Source organism: Histoplasma capsulatum, genomic scaffold (genome assembly GCF_000149585.1).
Source record: "Histoplasma capsulatum NAm1 scaffold_1 genomic scaffold, whole genome shotgun sequence".
In the NCBI taxonomy this organism is placed as follows: Eukaryota; Fungi; Ascomycota; class Eurotiomycetes; order Onygenales; family Ajellomycetaceae; genus Histoplasma; species Histoplasma mississippiense.
The window spans coordinates 856,586-872,088 of NW_001813982.1; the positions used below are offsets into that span (position 1 = coordinate 856,586).

Here is a 15,503-nt window from a genome sequence, read left to right on the forward strand (position 1 = left end):
TCCAAGGTACTTCAATATAACTAGCATATGAGTGTAACCCCAGTAGTCAGAAGTCGAGAAGGGTCAGGAAAGACCTAACAAGGCAGAGATAAGAACTGATGGGAAGACTATAGATAGAAGAAGCTCAGGCGGAAAAGAAGTAATTCTAGCAGAAATAACCGGGTACCAACTGGGAGTTTCTACCAAGAATAACTGAGTTCCAAGGAAAAGAGCAGAAACTCCTGATAGTAGTACGCTGCATGCTGCCTGAGGGCGGCTGGGACAGTCTATGAATAAATCAATCAATCAATCAAGCACAGAAGCAGCCCCAGAGCAGAAGCAGCCCCAGAGCAGAAGCAGCCCCAGAGCAGAAGCTGCCCCAGAGCAGAAGCAGCCCCAGAGCAGAAGCAGCCCCAGAGCAGAAGCAGCCCCAGAGCAGAAGCTGCCCCAGAGCAGAAGCTGCCCCAGAGCAGAAGCAGCCCTCTACCTATGATGTCATCCACGGCCCACCTTTTTGTTTTGGGAGGTGACATTTTTTTTTCGGATGGGTTCTTTCTCATTAAATTTGTGATGGAAATTGCTGTTTTCAACCAGGTTCAAGATTGAGTTTACGAAGCTTGATGGGATATATATACCCCATGGATTTAAAAGCTAACTTCTTCTAAAAGTCAGCCCACCCTCCCCGGTGGGCGCTTCTCTTCTTCTTCTTCTTCTTCTATTCAATTTAACGTCCGGCCCAGCCGCTTTCCGCAGCTATGCAGACGATGGGTATCTATAGCTAATATACATCATATAGTACAGTCTAGATGGTAGTCAAGGTCCTCCAGTGGGTCCCCCTGACTCCTGTTTGTCCGATAAACCGAAAGAACTCAGTGCATGCCTTATCGTATTTTGTCCTCCGTAATTTCTCCATATTGCCCGAGGAGTCTAGTTAAGATCATAAATCTTGCAGCCTTCTTAGCTAGCTTAGGCGTGGTCAGGATCTCCTTGAGATCCAGTCTTTCCCTTCTTCCCTCGGTGTCTTCCCATGTTTCCGCTCTGAGGTTGTTGAATTTAGGGCACGCCAGGAGGACGTGTCGTACTGTCTGATTGTTTCCGCATTCGCATAGGGTGTCGGTGATCTCCGGCACCTTTCTTATGTAGAGGAATTCTCGTAGTCCAATCTTGCCGGTGCGCATCTGGACGATGGTGGAGCTGAGGGCCTTGTGTAAGGAGTGGTGCAGACGGAGGACAGTAGGACCTGGTGCTGGTGTGAGCGCGTAGGTGGCTCGCCCTGAGGACTCGTTTTCCCAGTCCCGCTCCCACTGTGCCTGGGTCTGGCGGTGAAGTTCCGACTTGGCTGCGGATATCAGGTGCCTTAAGAAATCAGGAGTGTCTGCTGTGTCCTCGGTGTTCACTGTGATCATCCTCCCACGTCTACCTCGTTGTTGTCTGCAACCCGTCGCTTCCTTTGCGAGCTTGTCCGCCAATTCATTGCCTTCGATTCCTTGGTGCGCCGGGATCCAGTAGAATTCCACCTGGAGGCCCTGGGAGTTGACCCTCTCTAGAGTATCCATGATCCTCCGAAGTATGGATTGGCCGGATGATCTTCTGGGGTTTTGGAGAGCCTTTAGGGCTGCCTGGTTGTCCGTGAAGATTGCTGCTCTGCGCCGGCCTGACGCTAGGATTAGGTTTAGGCCCATGTGAATGCCAAGAAGCTCGGCTGCATAGACGGTGGTGCTTGTTTCCTTGCCGAGATAAGCGAGCTCTTGGGTGTGGATCGACGGCGCTAATGCAGCAGCCCCCACTTTCCCGTGTATGTCGCTACCGTCAGTGTAGACTGCCAGTGGTGGGTCAGCTCCGCTGATAATATGTGTGTGCAGTCGTTCCGCCGCTTCTCGACCTTCCATGATAGTGACCGTGGGCGCTCTCCACCACGGCTTTACCGGGAATGGGATCCGCGACTCCAGGTGACTGACCGCTCCTTCTCCCAGTTTCATCACGAGGCTGTTGTAGAGGCGCGTTAGGGGGCTGACGGGGGAGTCTCCGCGTATCGGTGGGGTCCATGCTGAGGTGCTGTTGCCGTCTTCGTTCTGGAACCGGCTGCCGGTGAGGATATTCAGTGCTGCGTCGTGTGCTCGCTCCTCCAGCTGCAGACGCAGGGGCGTTATGAAGAGCTCGACGTCCAAGGCCGCGCCCGACGCTGCTCGGTATGCGCCTCCTACGATCCTCGCCCCTTCTCGTTGAATCCTGTCAAGGGTCGTGCGCATCTTTTTTGTGAGTCCTACTTCGCCGCGCGGTGTATGCCACACGGAGCAGGCATATGTGATCTGTGGGACCACTATGGCCAGGTATGCCAGCCTTAGCGTGGCCAGCGCTGATCCCCACGTTGAACCTGCCAGGGACCTCAAGGCATTTAACGTCAGCGACGTCCTGCTTTCGATGTGCTGTATCTGAGGGCCCCATCGAAGCTGCTGGTCCAACATGACGCCCAGGTAGCGGACTTCTTTCGTCGGAGCAATCGTTAGGTCCGATATGGTCAAGGCCCGTTGTACATCGTGTCTCCTTGGATTTCGCGTGAGGTGGATGAATTGGTATTTTTTGAGGTCGAATTTTGATCCGTGAGTGGCCGACCATGCCTCCGCCCGTCCATGCATTCTTGCTAACTTCCTACAGTTCTCGTCGGTGGTGCAGCTGCTGGTGAAGAAGTAGATGTCGTCGATCCAGCCTCCGGCCGCTGCTCCGGTCACCCGGAGGGGCGCGTCTTCCAGGATGTCAGCGTTGTAGAAGAGGTAGAGCACTGGAGAGATCGGAGATCCCTGTGGGATCCCGGTCTCCACATGAAGAGGTTCTGTTGTGTACTCCCGCAGCTGTATAGTTGTTGTTCTGCTTTGTAGGAAGCTTGCCACCCACCCAACTATCTTCTCATCCATTCTTCTCTTGCGCAGGTTGTGCAGAAGCCTGGGGTGAGAGACATGATCAAAGGCGCCTGTTACATCCAGCAGGAGGAGACTGGCTACCTGATCGTTATCCCAAGACTGATAGATCAGCTCCATCAGTCCATGAAGCGCGTGTTCCGTTGACATTCCCTTTCTTCCCCCTACGTGCGTGCGTGGGAGGAGCTGGTGTTCTTCGACCGCCTGAGAGATCCTTGTTGCCAGGATGGACTCCAAGGCTTTACCAAGGGTGTTCAGCAAGGCTATCGGGCGGTACGATTTCACCTCTGACAGGTCTTTCTTGTTGGGCTTGGGTAGCACCACCGTCTTGGCTTGTCTGAAGTGCGCTGGGCAGTATTGTAGGTCCAGGGATGCGTTGTAGATCTGTAGTAGATGAGGTGTCAGGTAGGGGAGCAGTTGTTGAAGTATGTGTGCCGGGATGCCGTCCTGTCCCGGTGCTTTCTTGGCGGCCATGGATCCGATTGCTCGAGTTATCTCCTGTTCTGTGATAGGGGGAAAGGTAAGTTGGTCGCTGTACCTTTGGTTTGCAGTGTCGGACAAATCCACATTAGGTTGGGTTGGGTAGAACGTCTCTTTGAACAAGTTTGCCTTGGCTTGGTGGTTGTGCTCCAGGCCGTTGTCGCTTCGGCGCAGAGGTGGTGTGGACGCCTGTCTTGTCCCTCGCCTGCGGGCCCATCTAGCCAGCTTCCAAAGTCCGTGTGGCGAGTCGCTCACCTCCCTTACCCTTGCTCGGTAAGCGTCGCGGAGTGTCTTTTTGATGAGTCTCCCTTTGTAGTTCCTGGCTTGGCAGTATGCCTCCCAGTCGCTCTCGAGGCGCGTCTTCTGGTATCGTCTTCGAAGGCGTCTCGCTGTCCTCTGTGCTTCCTTGCACTCCTGTGTCCACCCGGGGATCGAGCGGTCGCTTGGTTTGGCCTTCGGTGTGGAGGCATCGATGGCCCTTGTTATGGCGTGAACTAGTCCTTGTACTTGGTCCACCGACGCCTCTGAGTCCAAGACGGTTGGGTGGGGTAGGTTCCTCTGGAGTTCTAGCTCCAGTGTTTGTGTGTTCGTCCGTTGCCATTGCCATTGGTCGGGCGGGTCGCATGTTTCAACCGCTGTCATGATTGTTACGGCGATTGGTTGATGGTCCGATTGGTGGTCGAGATCTTCCCTGAGCCCGCAGTAGGCCTTCCTCTCGTGAATCCACGGTGTACCGAGAGCGAGATCGATCGTGGTTTGTCTATTGTGTTCATCGTACGTGACGGTGCCCTGTGGGATCAGGAGTTCCAGTTGTTGGTCGGCCATGAGTGTGACCAACTCTTCCGCCTCAGCGTCCCGGTCGCTACCTGTGCCTCCCCAGAGTGGGTGGTGGAGGTTGAAGTCCCCAACCACGATTTGTTTCTCACTGTTGGCTTCGGTTATCGTTCTGCGCAGGAGGGGGATGGTGCTGTTCCCTGTGCTGGTCTCCGGATTGTAGAGGTTGTGGATATGGATTGTGTCCTCGGGCGCCTCGGTGCACTGGATGGAGACAGTGCAGAAGTCAGGAGAGGGGGTAGTTGCGGTCCATCTGCCGCGCGGTATTCTTCTGTTTATAAACATGCACGTCCTAGTGCCTGGGTCGTCCAAGTACACCAGATCGAAGGATTGAGGTCGTGGGTAGTGGGTTGTGTTGGTGAAATTGTTCCGCCACGGTTCTTGTATTGCAATCACGTCGAACTCCTTGATGCTCCCATCCTTCAGCAGGCTGGCCATGACCTTGTTCTTGGACTTTCTGACGTTGTACTGCAGTATGGACAGGCTGTTTGTACTATTCATCGGTCTGCGTCATTTCGAGGTCGGTCAGTGCGGGGTCTATGAGGGCTGAGTCTACAGGGGGTTGCTGGGATGCGGTTCTGGAGCGAGTCATTATCGGCGAGTCTCTGTTCGGGGTGTATTCCTCGTTTTCGATTCTCATTTCTCTTTCCCGGTCCTCCATCGCTCTGTGCAGGCTCTCTTTGTTCAGCACAAAGACTTCGGAATCTTCCTGCGTGAAGTTGCGAAACGTGGTCGACTGCGGGTTCCGTCTCAGTCGTGCAGTGGTGCGTTCAGTCGGCAGGGTTTCCGCGGGACGCTTGCGTTGGTCCAGGGTTCGTCGTAGGGTACCGCTGGTGAACGGGGGTATGGTAGGGCGGGTGGCAGGCTGTGCCACCTTGCTTGCGGCGTCGGGTCTGATGTAGTAAGAAGGTCGATTTCTCCTTGCTTGTTCAACCTTCGCTGTCTCTGCTTGGCGGGTGAGGCAGTTGTTGCTCCACGCTGCGTGTGGCCCTTTGCAGAGTGCACACTTGGGTGTAGAGTTTGGATCTTCTTCTTTCTTTCGGCAGTCCCTCGTGTTGTGGGGTTCTGCACAGTATCCGCATGTTTCATTGGCGTTGCACTGAGTTCCAATGTGGCCGTATTTCTGACACTTGTAGCATTGCTTCAGCTTGCAGCTTCTGTCGTAGAGTTCACAGTGATGGTAGCAGGCATCCAGGACCAATCCCTCTCTGATCGCTCGGTCTGCATGTTCCTTGGTGGTGAATTCTAACACCAGTGAAGAAGTCGGTTTCTTTGCTCCCGTCCTCGTGAGCCATCCCACGTAGGTGATCGTTGCTCCAGGGTGTAAAGTTGCATTCTCTGTTTGGATCTTCTCGATGGATCGTGACTGGTTGCCGGGGTCTATGTTCTCCTTATCCGTACGAACTGAGTGAACCAGGACCCCGTATGTGGGTTGGAGAGCTCTGGCCTCTCTGCCCAGGGGCTGTGTCCACTGTTGTTCTTCTCGCAGTTTGTTGGCGTCTTCGATGTTCACCGTGTGGATAGACACGTCTCCGCTTCAGTTGTTTGGCGGCTACCACCTGAATCGGTCGCTCCGTGCTGCGTGTTCGCTCCTTCAGTGCATTGTTGACTCTTTCGCGTAGCTCTCCTGGTGTCTTGTCTCGCAGCAGCGCAGCCGCCTCGGGGTTGCGTAGTTTGACTATTATCTCCCTCTCCTTGCTGTTCGTTTGTGCGGGTGGAGGCGTTCTGGGCTGGGGGGGCGTGCCACCGGACCTGACTCTGTCGGCCCAGGTTGGGTTTCTGGCTGTCGGGTGCGTTGCTGCATGGTTGACCGCGTTCTTGATGAGGGTGAGGTCGTCTGTGATGGTTGTCTTCGCTATGTGATGGATTTGGTTGAGCTTGTCGAGGATCTCGTGGGAGGACGGAGCTGCTCTGGATTTCTTGGCATAAGCTTGTACACTGTTTAGAAAGGATTCAAGTGACCGATCTGGTAGTTTCTGGCGTTGTCCTTTGTCTAGAGCTAGCAGTGCTGTCGCTTCTGCTATGAGTTGGGTTGCATGCTCGTGCAGGTTTTGCGGCTGCACGCCCAACTGAGGCCACTTGGCCTTATTAGTTAGCCATGGTTCCGGGTATCGGGCCGTAGCCGAAAACCAGGCTAATAAGATGACGTCAATTTAAGCTTAATTACACGCGCGGTTGTGGTGAAATTTCAAAAATTAGATATGAGCAGTGTGTGGTTGTCCTGTGGGCACTCCTCCCCTGTGGGCACTCCTACCCTGTGGGCGCTCCTCCCCTGTGGGCGCTTCTCCCCTCTTCTAGGAGTTGGGTACCCGCTGGAGGACCTTGACTACCATCTAGATTGTATATGATGTGACATTTCATGTACACCACAGCTACGAAATGGAAGACAGCTAAAGCTTCGCAAGGCCCAGCTCTGACTGACAAGCTGTGCGCTTGTATTTCTACACTTGTGCAAAAAAGCAATTTTTGCAGTTTTGTGATTTTGCAATTTCATCTTTGATGTTTTGTGCGATTTGATCAGCATACACGATTTGACAGTCATGTAGTCGTATTCTCTTTTAGCATAAATGGTCCAGATCGCGTGGCCGAGTGGAAAATTGAGTCAAAATGGTGAGGGCCACGGTTTCGGATTGCAAAGCGTGGCCATGTATTCGGATCGCGTGGCCGAGTTCAATCGCGAATCAAACTGGCGTGGACCACAGTTTCAGATCGCAGATCGTGGCCAAGCATACAAGCGCCGCGACATAGCGACTAGTCACATCCGACAGAAGTACACATTCAAAAAGCGACTTTTGGTTCGACGAAGCAACACTTCGTAGCTATATATCCAGCCCTCTCCCCATAATATCAAGTGATAATAATTAAGTCCCTTCTTCTACACTGGAATTAAATGCTACACCATGCAAACATCAGGCTCAAAGCGTGTCAAGAAGCCATGGGCTGAGCACAGTAGCCTCGTGCAGATGCGTTACCGACGGAAAGGCACACTGCAGCGTATGCTGCGTAGATATTTCGATGACTGTCGCTGCAAAGGTGTCTACCTCCTCATCCATGAAGACAACCGGTACTTTACAATTAATTTTAACAAGTCTGATGCTTCGAACAGCCACTTTCCACCACCAGACAAAGATATAGTGAGTGCCATGCGTACAGCCCCGGAAAGACGTAGCTCTTACAGAAACAGGAGAAACATTATCCACCTCCATCTCGAACAACGTGCGAGAACTACATGAAATATCAGAAGACTAGAGCAGGGAAGAAGGGAAGCAAGAGAAACTTGAGAAGAAGCAGGAATAGAAGAAAGACTGTTGTTAATTAGTGTTAATTTGAAATCATCACTAAGCTCTTTTTGGAAAGTATATCTAGTCGAAGTTTTATTGGCTGCTTTCGCGTGTATGTGTCATGATGCAGCCGCCGAATATACAATCTATCCACTTATAAATTTAGACACGCTCAAAGCTATGGTGCTTGCTGAACCCTAAAATGCCAAGAATCAATAAGATTTCAAGTTCGTCTTTCACCTCAAGGATTGTCATTATCTGTGGCCTTTCACTTAAAAAATATGACATCCCCGATGGGCATCCTTTCTGTGGCTTTTTCAGTCAGCATGGCACTATCCTCTGTTAAAGAGTCGTCTCCTTACGGACTTTTAATTTTGTGGCCTTCTCTTCTGAGGTTATGGCGCCCCTCACGGGATTTGCTATGGTGGCTATGAGCTTAAAATTGTGGCATTCTCTGAGGGGCTCACTTCCCCAAAGATGCTGACACCACATGGGAATTCTATCTTTGTTGCCTTCTCACTCAAAATTCTGGCACTCCTCAAGGAGTTTACTCCCCCAAGGGGCTCACTTCCCCGAGAATGCCAACCCCGCATGGGATGCTGACACCGCATGGGATTCTATCTTTGTTGCCTGTTCACTCAACATTCTGACACTCCCCAAGGGGCTTACTTCCCTAGGGATGCCGACACCGCATGGGGTTCCATCCTTACTGGCCCCCTGTGCAAAATTGTGACTCTCCTTGAGGGTTTGCCTTCATCAGCATTCTCCCAATTCCCTAACTCCCATAGGGGAATTACAGTTTTGGTCGTGGGCCACCACTTCACTGACTCCCGGGGGGGGATCCATATTAGGGCGTTCCGGCAGATGGGCGAGACGTGGAGCAAGATGTTGACTCGACTATACTAGCCACCACTTCAGTATCATCTAATTAATGCAAGAGGCAGATGGACAAATGACTGTGTATTATAATATCAAATAAAGAAATGAGCGGTTTGACATCCCATCTTCCATTAATTGCGTGTTGATGGTCGAGGACGTAATGTCCTCAGACGTCTCTTTCGTTGCATCTCCTCCTTCCTTTGTTGTTTCTTCTCCTTCCTTTTCTTTTGTTTCTCCCCCTTCCGTCTTTGTTTTTGCTCCTCCTTCCGCAGCTGGAGCCTCGCATTTTCGGGGAGCCAATGGTCTGGGAGATATGTTTCCTTCTCATAAAGCACACGGTGAACATATTTATTATTTCGCCATACTTTATCTCCGACATGACAAATCCTAAGGCTCTTTTCAACCTGCTGCGCCTCATACCAATAGGGAAGATTCTCCAATTCATCATGGGCCAACGGTTCTGTCGTAGCCCCAGAATCCGAGATATTGTCTCGGCCGTCGAGTTCGATACCACCAGGAGGCTGAGGCCGGTTATTTGAGGTCCTGTCAACAGACAGCCGCTCATCCGGGACGTTGAGGGATCCTGCAGTCTTAGATGAGAAATAGAAATATAAGGCCGCATTATGAGGAGCAAAACAGACAATAAAGAGGGAGAGATCATTAAACCCTTACTGGAGGTATTGGTTTGAAACGGCGCCTTTTGGAGAAAGTCACCCAACATCTCGCAATAAGCTGGAAGAGCGGGTTGTTGCGCACCGGGCGACAAAAGTTGACTGGGTAGTGGCGGAGGGCCCTCGGTTCCTTGTCTATCCATGCTGAGGATGTGCAGAGATGCAGAGGAAGAAGAGAATATTTGAAGCAAGATGGGCGAATATTTGAAGCAGGAAAAAGATTTGGAGAAGGGCGAAGACCTTTTATAGCCCTTTATATCTCAACCCCTTGCTGGCTGGACTGGCTGCACTGTCTGTTAGCAATCCCTTCCACCTGGTCCTTAATTCCTGAAGGGAACGCTAGGGTGGACTGACCCGATACCCATCTTGCTGCGCCCTCTCGCAAAAAAGAGCAAAGGGGTGAAGACAGGGATGCTTCTGCACTGGTTCAGGCGCAGATGATTGGCTGCGGGTGTAGTTCCGTCTTTCCATTACATGCCAGCCCCATGTCCCTCGCCTTATCGACTGGAAGAGAGGATCGAACAGTTTGCCGGTTGAACTTCCTGGCATATCAGGAGGGTTGGGGAAAGGTTTGACTGGTATGAGCGCTGATTCAGTGCGGGGGAATCCCCTTCAACTGGTCGATGTTGGCTGGATGAGAGTCCAACGTTTGCTTGATCTGACGCCCACCTTGCTGCGCCCTTTGGAGAAGCCGGCATGGATGATAGGGCCAGAGGATGAGCTGCATTTGGCATTTCCCTTCATTTTGCTTTCGCGTATAAAGCCCCTATGGGATTGCCAAACCGCACTCGTGGGGGTGTGTATCACAAAATGATAAACCTCGATGCAAATCGCGCCTTGGATATTGCTTCATGTTGGTGTTTTCGCTTAGAGTCGAGCGAGCACAGAGACGAAGTCAGGCGCACTTTTGACTGGCACACATGGTTGGGTGAAGTTCGGCCGTCCTCATGCATGCCCCCGTGCTCCTTGTCCCCGGGTTTAGCGGTTTGTGGATTCGACTTCCTGGCGCATGGCCAGGGGGAAAAGGGGGGGCTGAGTAGGTTGACTGGCTGATATTCACTGGACGAGAGCCCATGTTGGCATGGGGGTGGTGGCCAGGAGCACTTCTGCGTTAGCCCACCCCATCAATGCAACATTCCCCGGTTCGGCGGCTTCTTCGGTGTGGATGATTGGCGATCCACGCAAGACACATCTCAGCTACTATTTTTCCTACCCTCCTCGATTAGCCTCGACCTATTTTTGCTCGCAGGCGGGGGTTGATCGTGAGACATATAAAGACCTCCAGTGCCTCCTGGATCGAGATCGAGGGAGAAGAGCATCCCATCATCTCACCTCACAACATGGCTACCTTCACGTACGATATCACCTCCTCTGGACCTGCCAACCGTTCTCCCTCACCTCGGCTGCACATGGAGCACCTCCTGTGGGCGTACACTCCTGATCCTCGGTCAGACGAAGTGCACCAGCACCTCCTTCCAATGCCCATGCCCATGCCCGTGCCCCTCTTCTCTGCGTCCGGTGACCTCTCTAAGGATGCAGCAAGTGAGGTGATTGCTGATTTTTCTGCCCTGCCATCCACCGTCTCTGGTCTCGATGACATTAACTGGGACGAATGGATCCTGTTCGACTCCCCCCCAGTCAATGTTCCCCCACCGTCACTCCAACTGTCGGATTTCTCCGACGACCCCATCGAGGAGGCTCACCCAAGCCCGAGCGATGTTGCTGATGACCCATCCAATCGACGAGAGCCAACTCTTCCCCTGGCCCCAGAAGATCGCGAAGGCAACACATCGAAGGAGCCGTTGAACTCCGATGATTCCATCGAGGCTGACCCACGCCCGGGCGAGGAACATCACATCCAAGCCCACCGATCAGAGCAAGTTACCCCCCTGGTGTCCGACCGTTGGGAAGGTGATGCGTTGGGGGAGCTGGATAAGCGGGAATACATTATCTTGCCCCTTTCTCAAGTGAAGATACTGAAGCTGGTCTATGAGCGAGACGGGGATGAGATGTACCAGATAGTAGGATGGACAGATTTACAAGAAACGTGGGGCACGCAAGAAAAGCCTTGGAAGTACTCAGGTTCTGCTGGTAAGGCTCAGCACCTGTGCTGTGAAAAACATTTCTCACACCTCACTTCTCGCAGAAGACCCAATCATCATCGATGAACCAATGATTTCCACCAGCTTGCCTTGTGGTTCTGATCAGTTTATCGCCATTCCATCCCTTCGACGGAATATAGAGAGTGTTCCAGTGGGTTATGAGGTATATGCCAATATGACATTGGACGATTTGCAGGAGCTTGGAGGTTTGGAACTGCTGGCAGCTTATTACTCCTGGAAGAACAACTGTCGTCAAACGAGGTCACGTGGATTATGTCAGCAGTGATGCAGGGAGATGGCCGAATCTCACGAAACCTTTCTATTTCTGATTAATTCATTGCTGAGATTTGTTTGTATGGTCGGGTGGGACATCATCTTCTGGGATATTGAGTAATTAGTAATAATTCAGTAATAATGGCAATTGCGATAGCGGTTGGTATCAATCTCAAGCAATAATGATACAGCAACCCGTTGTCGTTTGCTGAGATATATACATATATAAACTCACCATACCGGGATTAGACAAGTTAGGGTTATCGGCAAGATTAGTCAGCATTCTGTTCACCACCCTTGGTAGCTCATCGAAGTACAGTCTCTGTCCAAACTCGAGGGCCGAAGTCCAATCAGGCCAAAGGCACGGTGGCAGAAGAATATTGACAAAAGGCCAGGGACTACATCATGTGGTCACTAGCATAATGACCAAGGACCACTGACCTAGGTTGCCATGCTGGAGGCAGGAGACAATAAGCCTGACGGGTCCATGGAACGCGATCCATGGACCTGGTAGGCTCAAAGAGGGCCAACTTGTGGCCGTGCTGGGCTGTAGACGGCAGAGGCCATTGAATCGATTTCTGTGGTCCTGTGGCGACCAAGGACCCTCTGTCAAAAGGCCCCAGGATTTCCCGGCATTTTGCTACGCGCGACGCTTGGTCTTTCTCTCTTGTTCTCGTTCGCTGTCGGCATACTGTGACACAGACTCTCCGAAGCTATAACAACCGCTGCCCTCGGCTCCTTCATTCTTTTGTCGCCTGTGCGGAGCCCCCTTCCCTTCTCTCTGTTCTTTGGAGGCAGGAGGAGAAGTTGACAATATCAAATTTAATAAGGAAGATGTGACAGGTTCTGCTTCGTGAAGAAGTCTAATAATAATCTGTATGGGTGAACTTGTTAGAGGATCTATGCCGGCCTTCTTTGCAGGTATCAGTTGTAAATGTAAGTTTCTTTTCATTTCTCCACTTGAACTTGACATTTGATTGGCTCATAAGTTGACAAGAAGTTGAATTACTAATATATTTGTCAAATATAACACAGAGCAAACCTCAAAACTAGAACAAAGTCGCGACTAACAAGGATGTTTCTACCGCTCTGACTAAGAAAAAGGATAAAAGGTTTCTATCTAATCCTAATAGCTCTTGAGGATACCAGTGATATGTTTACGACACTTTGGACAGTCATCGCCAATGAGAGGACGAAGGCATCCTGCGCAAAACCGGTGTCCACACGGCAGAAGGGTTCTCCACTCCGATGGGATGCTATAGCAAATCTCACATTGACATCGATGCTGCAGCTCCTGGACTTTAGTCTCAAGGTTGCAGAACAGCTCATCCTTCATAGTCATCTCTGCACGCAGGTGCTGCACTTCTTCTTCCAGCTTCCTCCTCTTCGCACGCTCCGCCTCGAAAATGGTATGAATTTCCTGATTCGCCATTTCCTATCTCAATATCAGCGAGGAAATATCCCCAAGAGTCTCACTGGGAAAGGTCTTACCAAAACCGTGTCCAAGTTGGATATTTTTTGTTTTTTCGGTGGCCGCTCCATTTCGGACTCCAGAGCATCAGAAGACACTAAATCATCGAATGGACCATCATAGGTTGGATAGCTGTAGTCTGTGAAGGTTCTCTTTCTTTGTGACGTTCGCGTCCCTCGTGCCAGGGGCTGTTCGTCCGTGTCGTCTGAAATGATGATGACTGTGCGGGAACTATCGGCTGACGCCATAGCTAAGAGATGGAGAGGGCCTGGCGGAAGGTTTCGGTCGACGGTGTAGGATGGAAGGTGGAAAGGGAATTGAAAGAAAGATGGATCCGAGGCGGGAGGGAGCCCATATATATATACTCAGGGCGGGGAGAGTGATCACGAGGTTCGGGCAGTGCAGTTGGGGGTTCGTCGGTTCAACTTCCTGGCCTGTTGAGAGAGGGGTTGATTGATGGGCTTCTGACCTAAGGAGGCTTCTGACCTAGGGAAAGCAGTGGCCCCAGGGAAGGCAGATGCCCTATCCAGTTATCCTTTGGCGAGTACACAGATATGCCTGTTGACCATATGAGTCGCGATGAGGCACAGAGGATGAGAGTGTGCTCGTCGTATGTCCAGCTCTGGTTGTGCGCGATGAGACAGTTTGTGGTCCTCTTCCAGGACCATCAAGCAACCGCAGTGAATGTCTACGATCTCAACCGTGTGCGAGGCCCGCACCGGCTCGCCGGCGTAGCACAGAGGTTGAGTTATGATTCCGCGGAGATCAGACAGCTGTGCTGCCGTGAAACTAATGAGACCACAGCTCGTTGCGATGTTGAAACGTGTGCCCCAGAGCAAGGACTGGAGCACATCTTTCCAAACGGACAAGCGGGTTCTACGCCGGCATTAAGTCACAATGGCGAGGACGACGTCCGGCGATACAACCGTCCTCGAGCCTCTCAGCTCCGGAACGACGGGGCGTATTTCTTTGTGGGTCATGTGTATGGTTGTGATCAGCCTGCTGCTCAGCGCCCGACCTCGTTCGCTGTTACAAGGGAGGTGATATTCTCCTTCTTCGGCCATTGTATTCGGTGCTCAGGAGATGGTCAGGATATCATGCGGCGATGGCTGCGGAGAAGAATGATTTTGTAGAATCTACAAGATCTGAAGTTCCCCCTACAATACAGCCGATAAATAGCCCTTTAACGCTGGTTCAGCGAGGAACTTATTCCCCATCTAACCCCGGACTCGACGACATGGAAGATATAACGCCTCCTCTGGCTCCGGGGTTTGAAGACTTCAGTGCCCCCCTCGCACAGAAGACGGATATATCTCTCCATCGTAGTGCAATAGAAATACTGCAGATGTGGTACGAATCTTCACGTACATCACTGATAGTTTTGTTCTTGTTTTCCTCCCATTCATACTACAAGTTCATTAGGGAAAACGTGTTGCAGCTGCGTTCGACAATAAATCTTTTAGCTAAAGATCATTACTTTATGATAGCTACTGAAAATTCAGCCTCTTGAGTCTTCGCTGCTCTAATGACGGCCTGTACCTGGCTCCTCATTCTCCCTATTTAGAAAAAGGAAAACTGGACAGAGAACGTGGTTTATGCGATTCATTAGATAAGTTACTACCGTACTAGTGGGGCAGACGCAGTGACCCCAGGGACGGCAAAATCAGTGGCCCCAAGGACGGCAGTGGCCCCAGGGACGGCAAAAGCAGTGGCCCCAGGGATGGTAGTGGCCTCAGGGACGGCAAAAGCAGTGGCCCCAGGGACGGCAGTGGCCTCAGGGACGGTAAAAGCAGTGGCCCCAGGGATGGTAGTGGCCTCAGGGACGGCAAAAGCAGTGGCCCCAGGGACGGCAGTGGCCTCAGGGACGGTAAAAGCAGTGGCCCCAGGGATGGTAGTGGCCTCAGGGACGGCAAAAGCAGTGGCCCCAGGGACGGCAGTGGCCCCAGGGACATCAGTGGCCCCAGGGACGGTAGTGGCCCCGGGGACGGTACCTCGGTAAAGAAACGGCCACCACCGTTTATGCGGCAGAACTTCTTGGCATCCTCATTGGCCTAAACTTAATTTTAACATCATCAAGCCGCAACAAAGCGGCGATTTTTACGGACAACCAGGCAGCCCTAAAAGCCCTCCAGAACCCCCGGAGATCGTCTGGCCAGTCCATACTTTTGAGAATTATCGACAGTTTGGAAAGGGCCAATTCACAGGGCCTCGAAGAATTCTACTGGATCCCGGCGCATCATCGCATTTGCTAATATGAATATGGAATGGCTTCATTATTCGGTGGGCTGATTAACTAAACGATCTACACGGACATAAGCGCGAAGGAAGGAACTCCAGCAGCAACCACTCATCATTCAAGAACTACAAGATGCTCAGTTTCAAGACACGATGGATCGTTGTGAGATTAATAGTTTGTGAATTAAAATGGGTTGATGATGGGGACTTCATTGATCGATACGGTGCGGCGCGTATTAGAATGGCGAAATATAAATAGATGAAATTCCCAACTTTTGCTTGCTTTCCATCGGAGCAAAATAATGCAACCGTGCGCAAAAAGGACCGTAGTAACAATCGGCTCGCGCCCAAGAACAGACCTATTTCAGGGAACCGGCGGCAAG

General features: G+C 51.7%; 3 protein-coding genes across 3 annotated transcripts; 2 read left to right on the plus strand and 1 right to left on the minus strand.

Moving 5' to 3' along the window:
* Window positions 1–860: 860 nt before the first annotated feature.
* HCAG_00263 (predicted protein) lies at window positions 861–6,750 on the minus strand (the record flags this gene model as incomplete). Its single annotated transcript, XM_001543167.1, has 4 exons — window positions 861–4,676; window positions 4,765–5,588; window positions 5,722–6,342; window positions 6,735–6,750. The coding sequence occupies 4 exons, from the start codon at window positions 6,748–6,750 to the stop codon at window positions 861–863; spliced, it is 5,277 nt and encodes a 1,758-aa protein (XP_001543217.1).
* A 3,629-nt stretch (window positions 6,751–10,379) lies between these two features.
* HCAG_00264 (predicted protein) lies at window positions 10,380–11,854 on the plus strand (the record flags this gene model as incomplete). The annotated part of the gene is made up of 3 exons (XM_001543168.1): window positions 10,380–11,130; window positions 11,282–11,416; window positions 11,664–11,854. The coding sequence occupies 3 exons, from the start codon at window positions 10,380–10,382 to the stop codon at window positions 11,852–11,854; spliced, it is 1,077 nt and encodes a 358-aa protein (XP_001543218.1).
* A 462-nt stretch (window positions 11,855–12,316) lies between these two features.
* HCAG_00265 (predicted protein) lies at window positions 12,317–14,940 on the plus strand (the record flags this gene model as incomplete). Its single annotated transcript, XM_001543169.1, has 5 exons — window positions 12,317–12,350; window positions 12,548–12,920; window positions 13,376–13,925; window positions 14,054–14,235; window positions 14,529–14,940. The coding sequence occupies 5 exons, from the start codon at window positions 12,317–12,319 to the stop codon at window positions 14,938–14,940; spliced, it is 1,551 nt and encodes a 516-aa protein (XP_001543219.1).
* Between the last annotated feature and the right edge of the window lie 563 nt (window positions 14,941–15,503).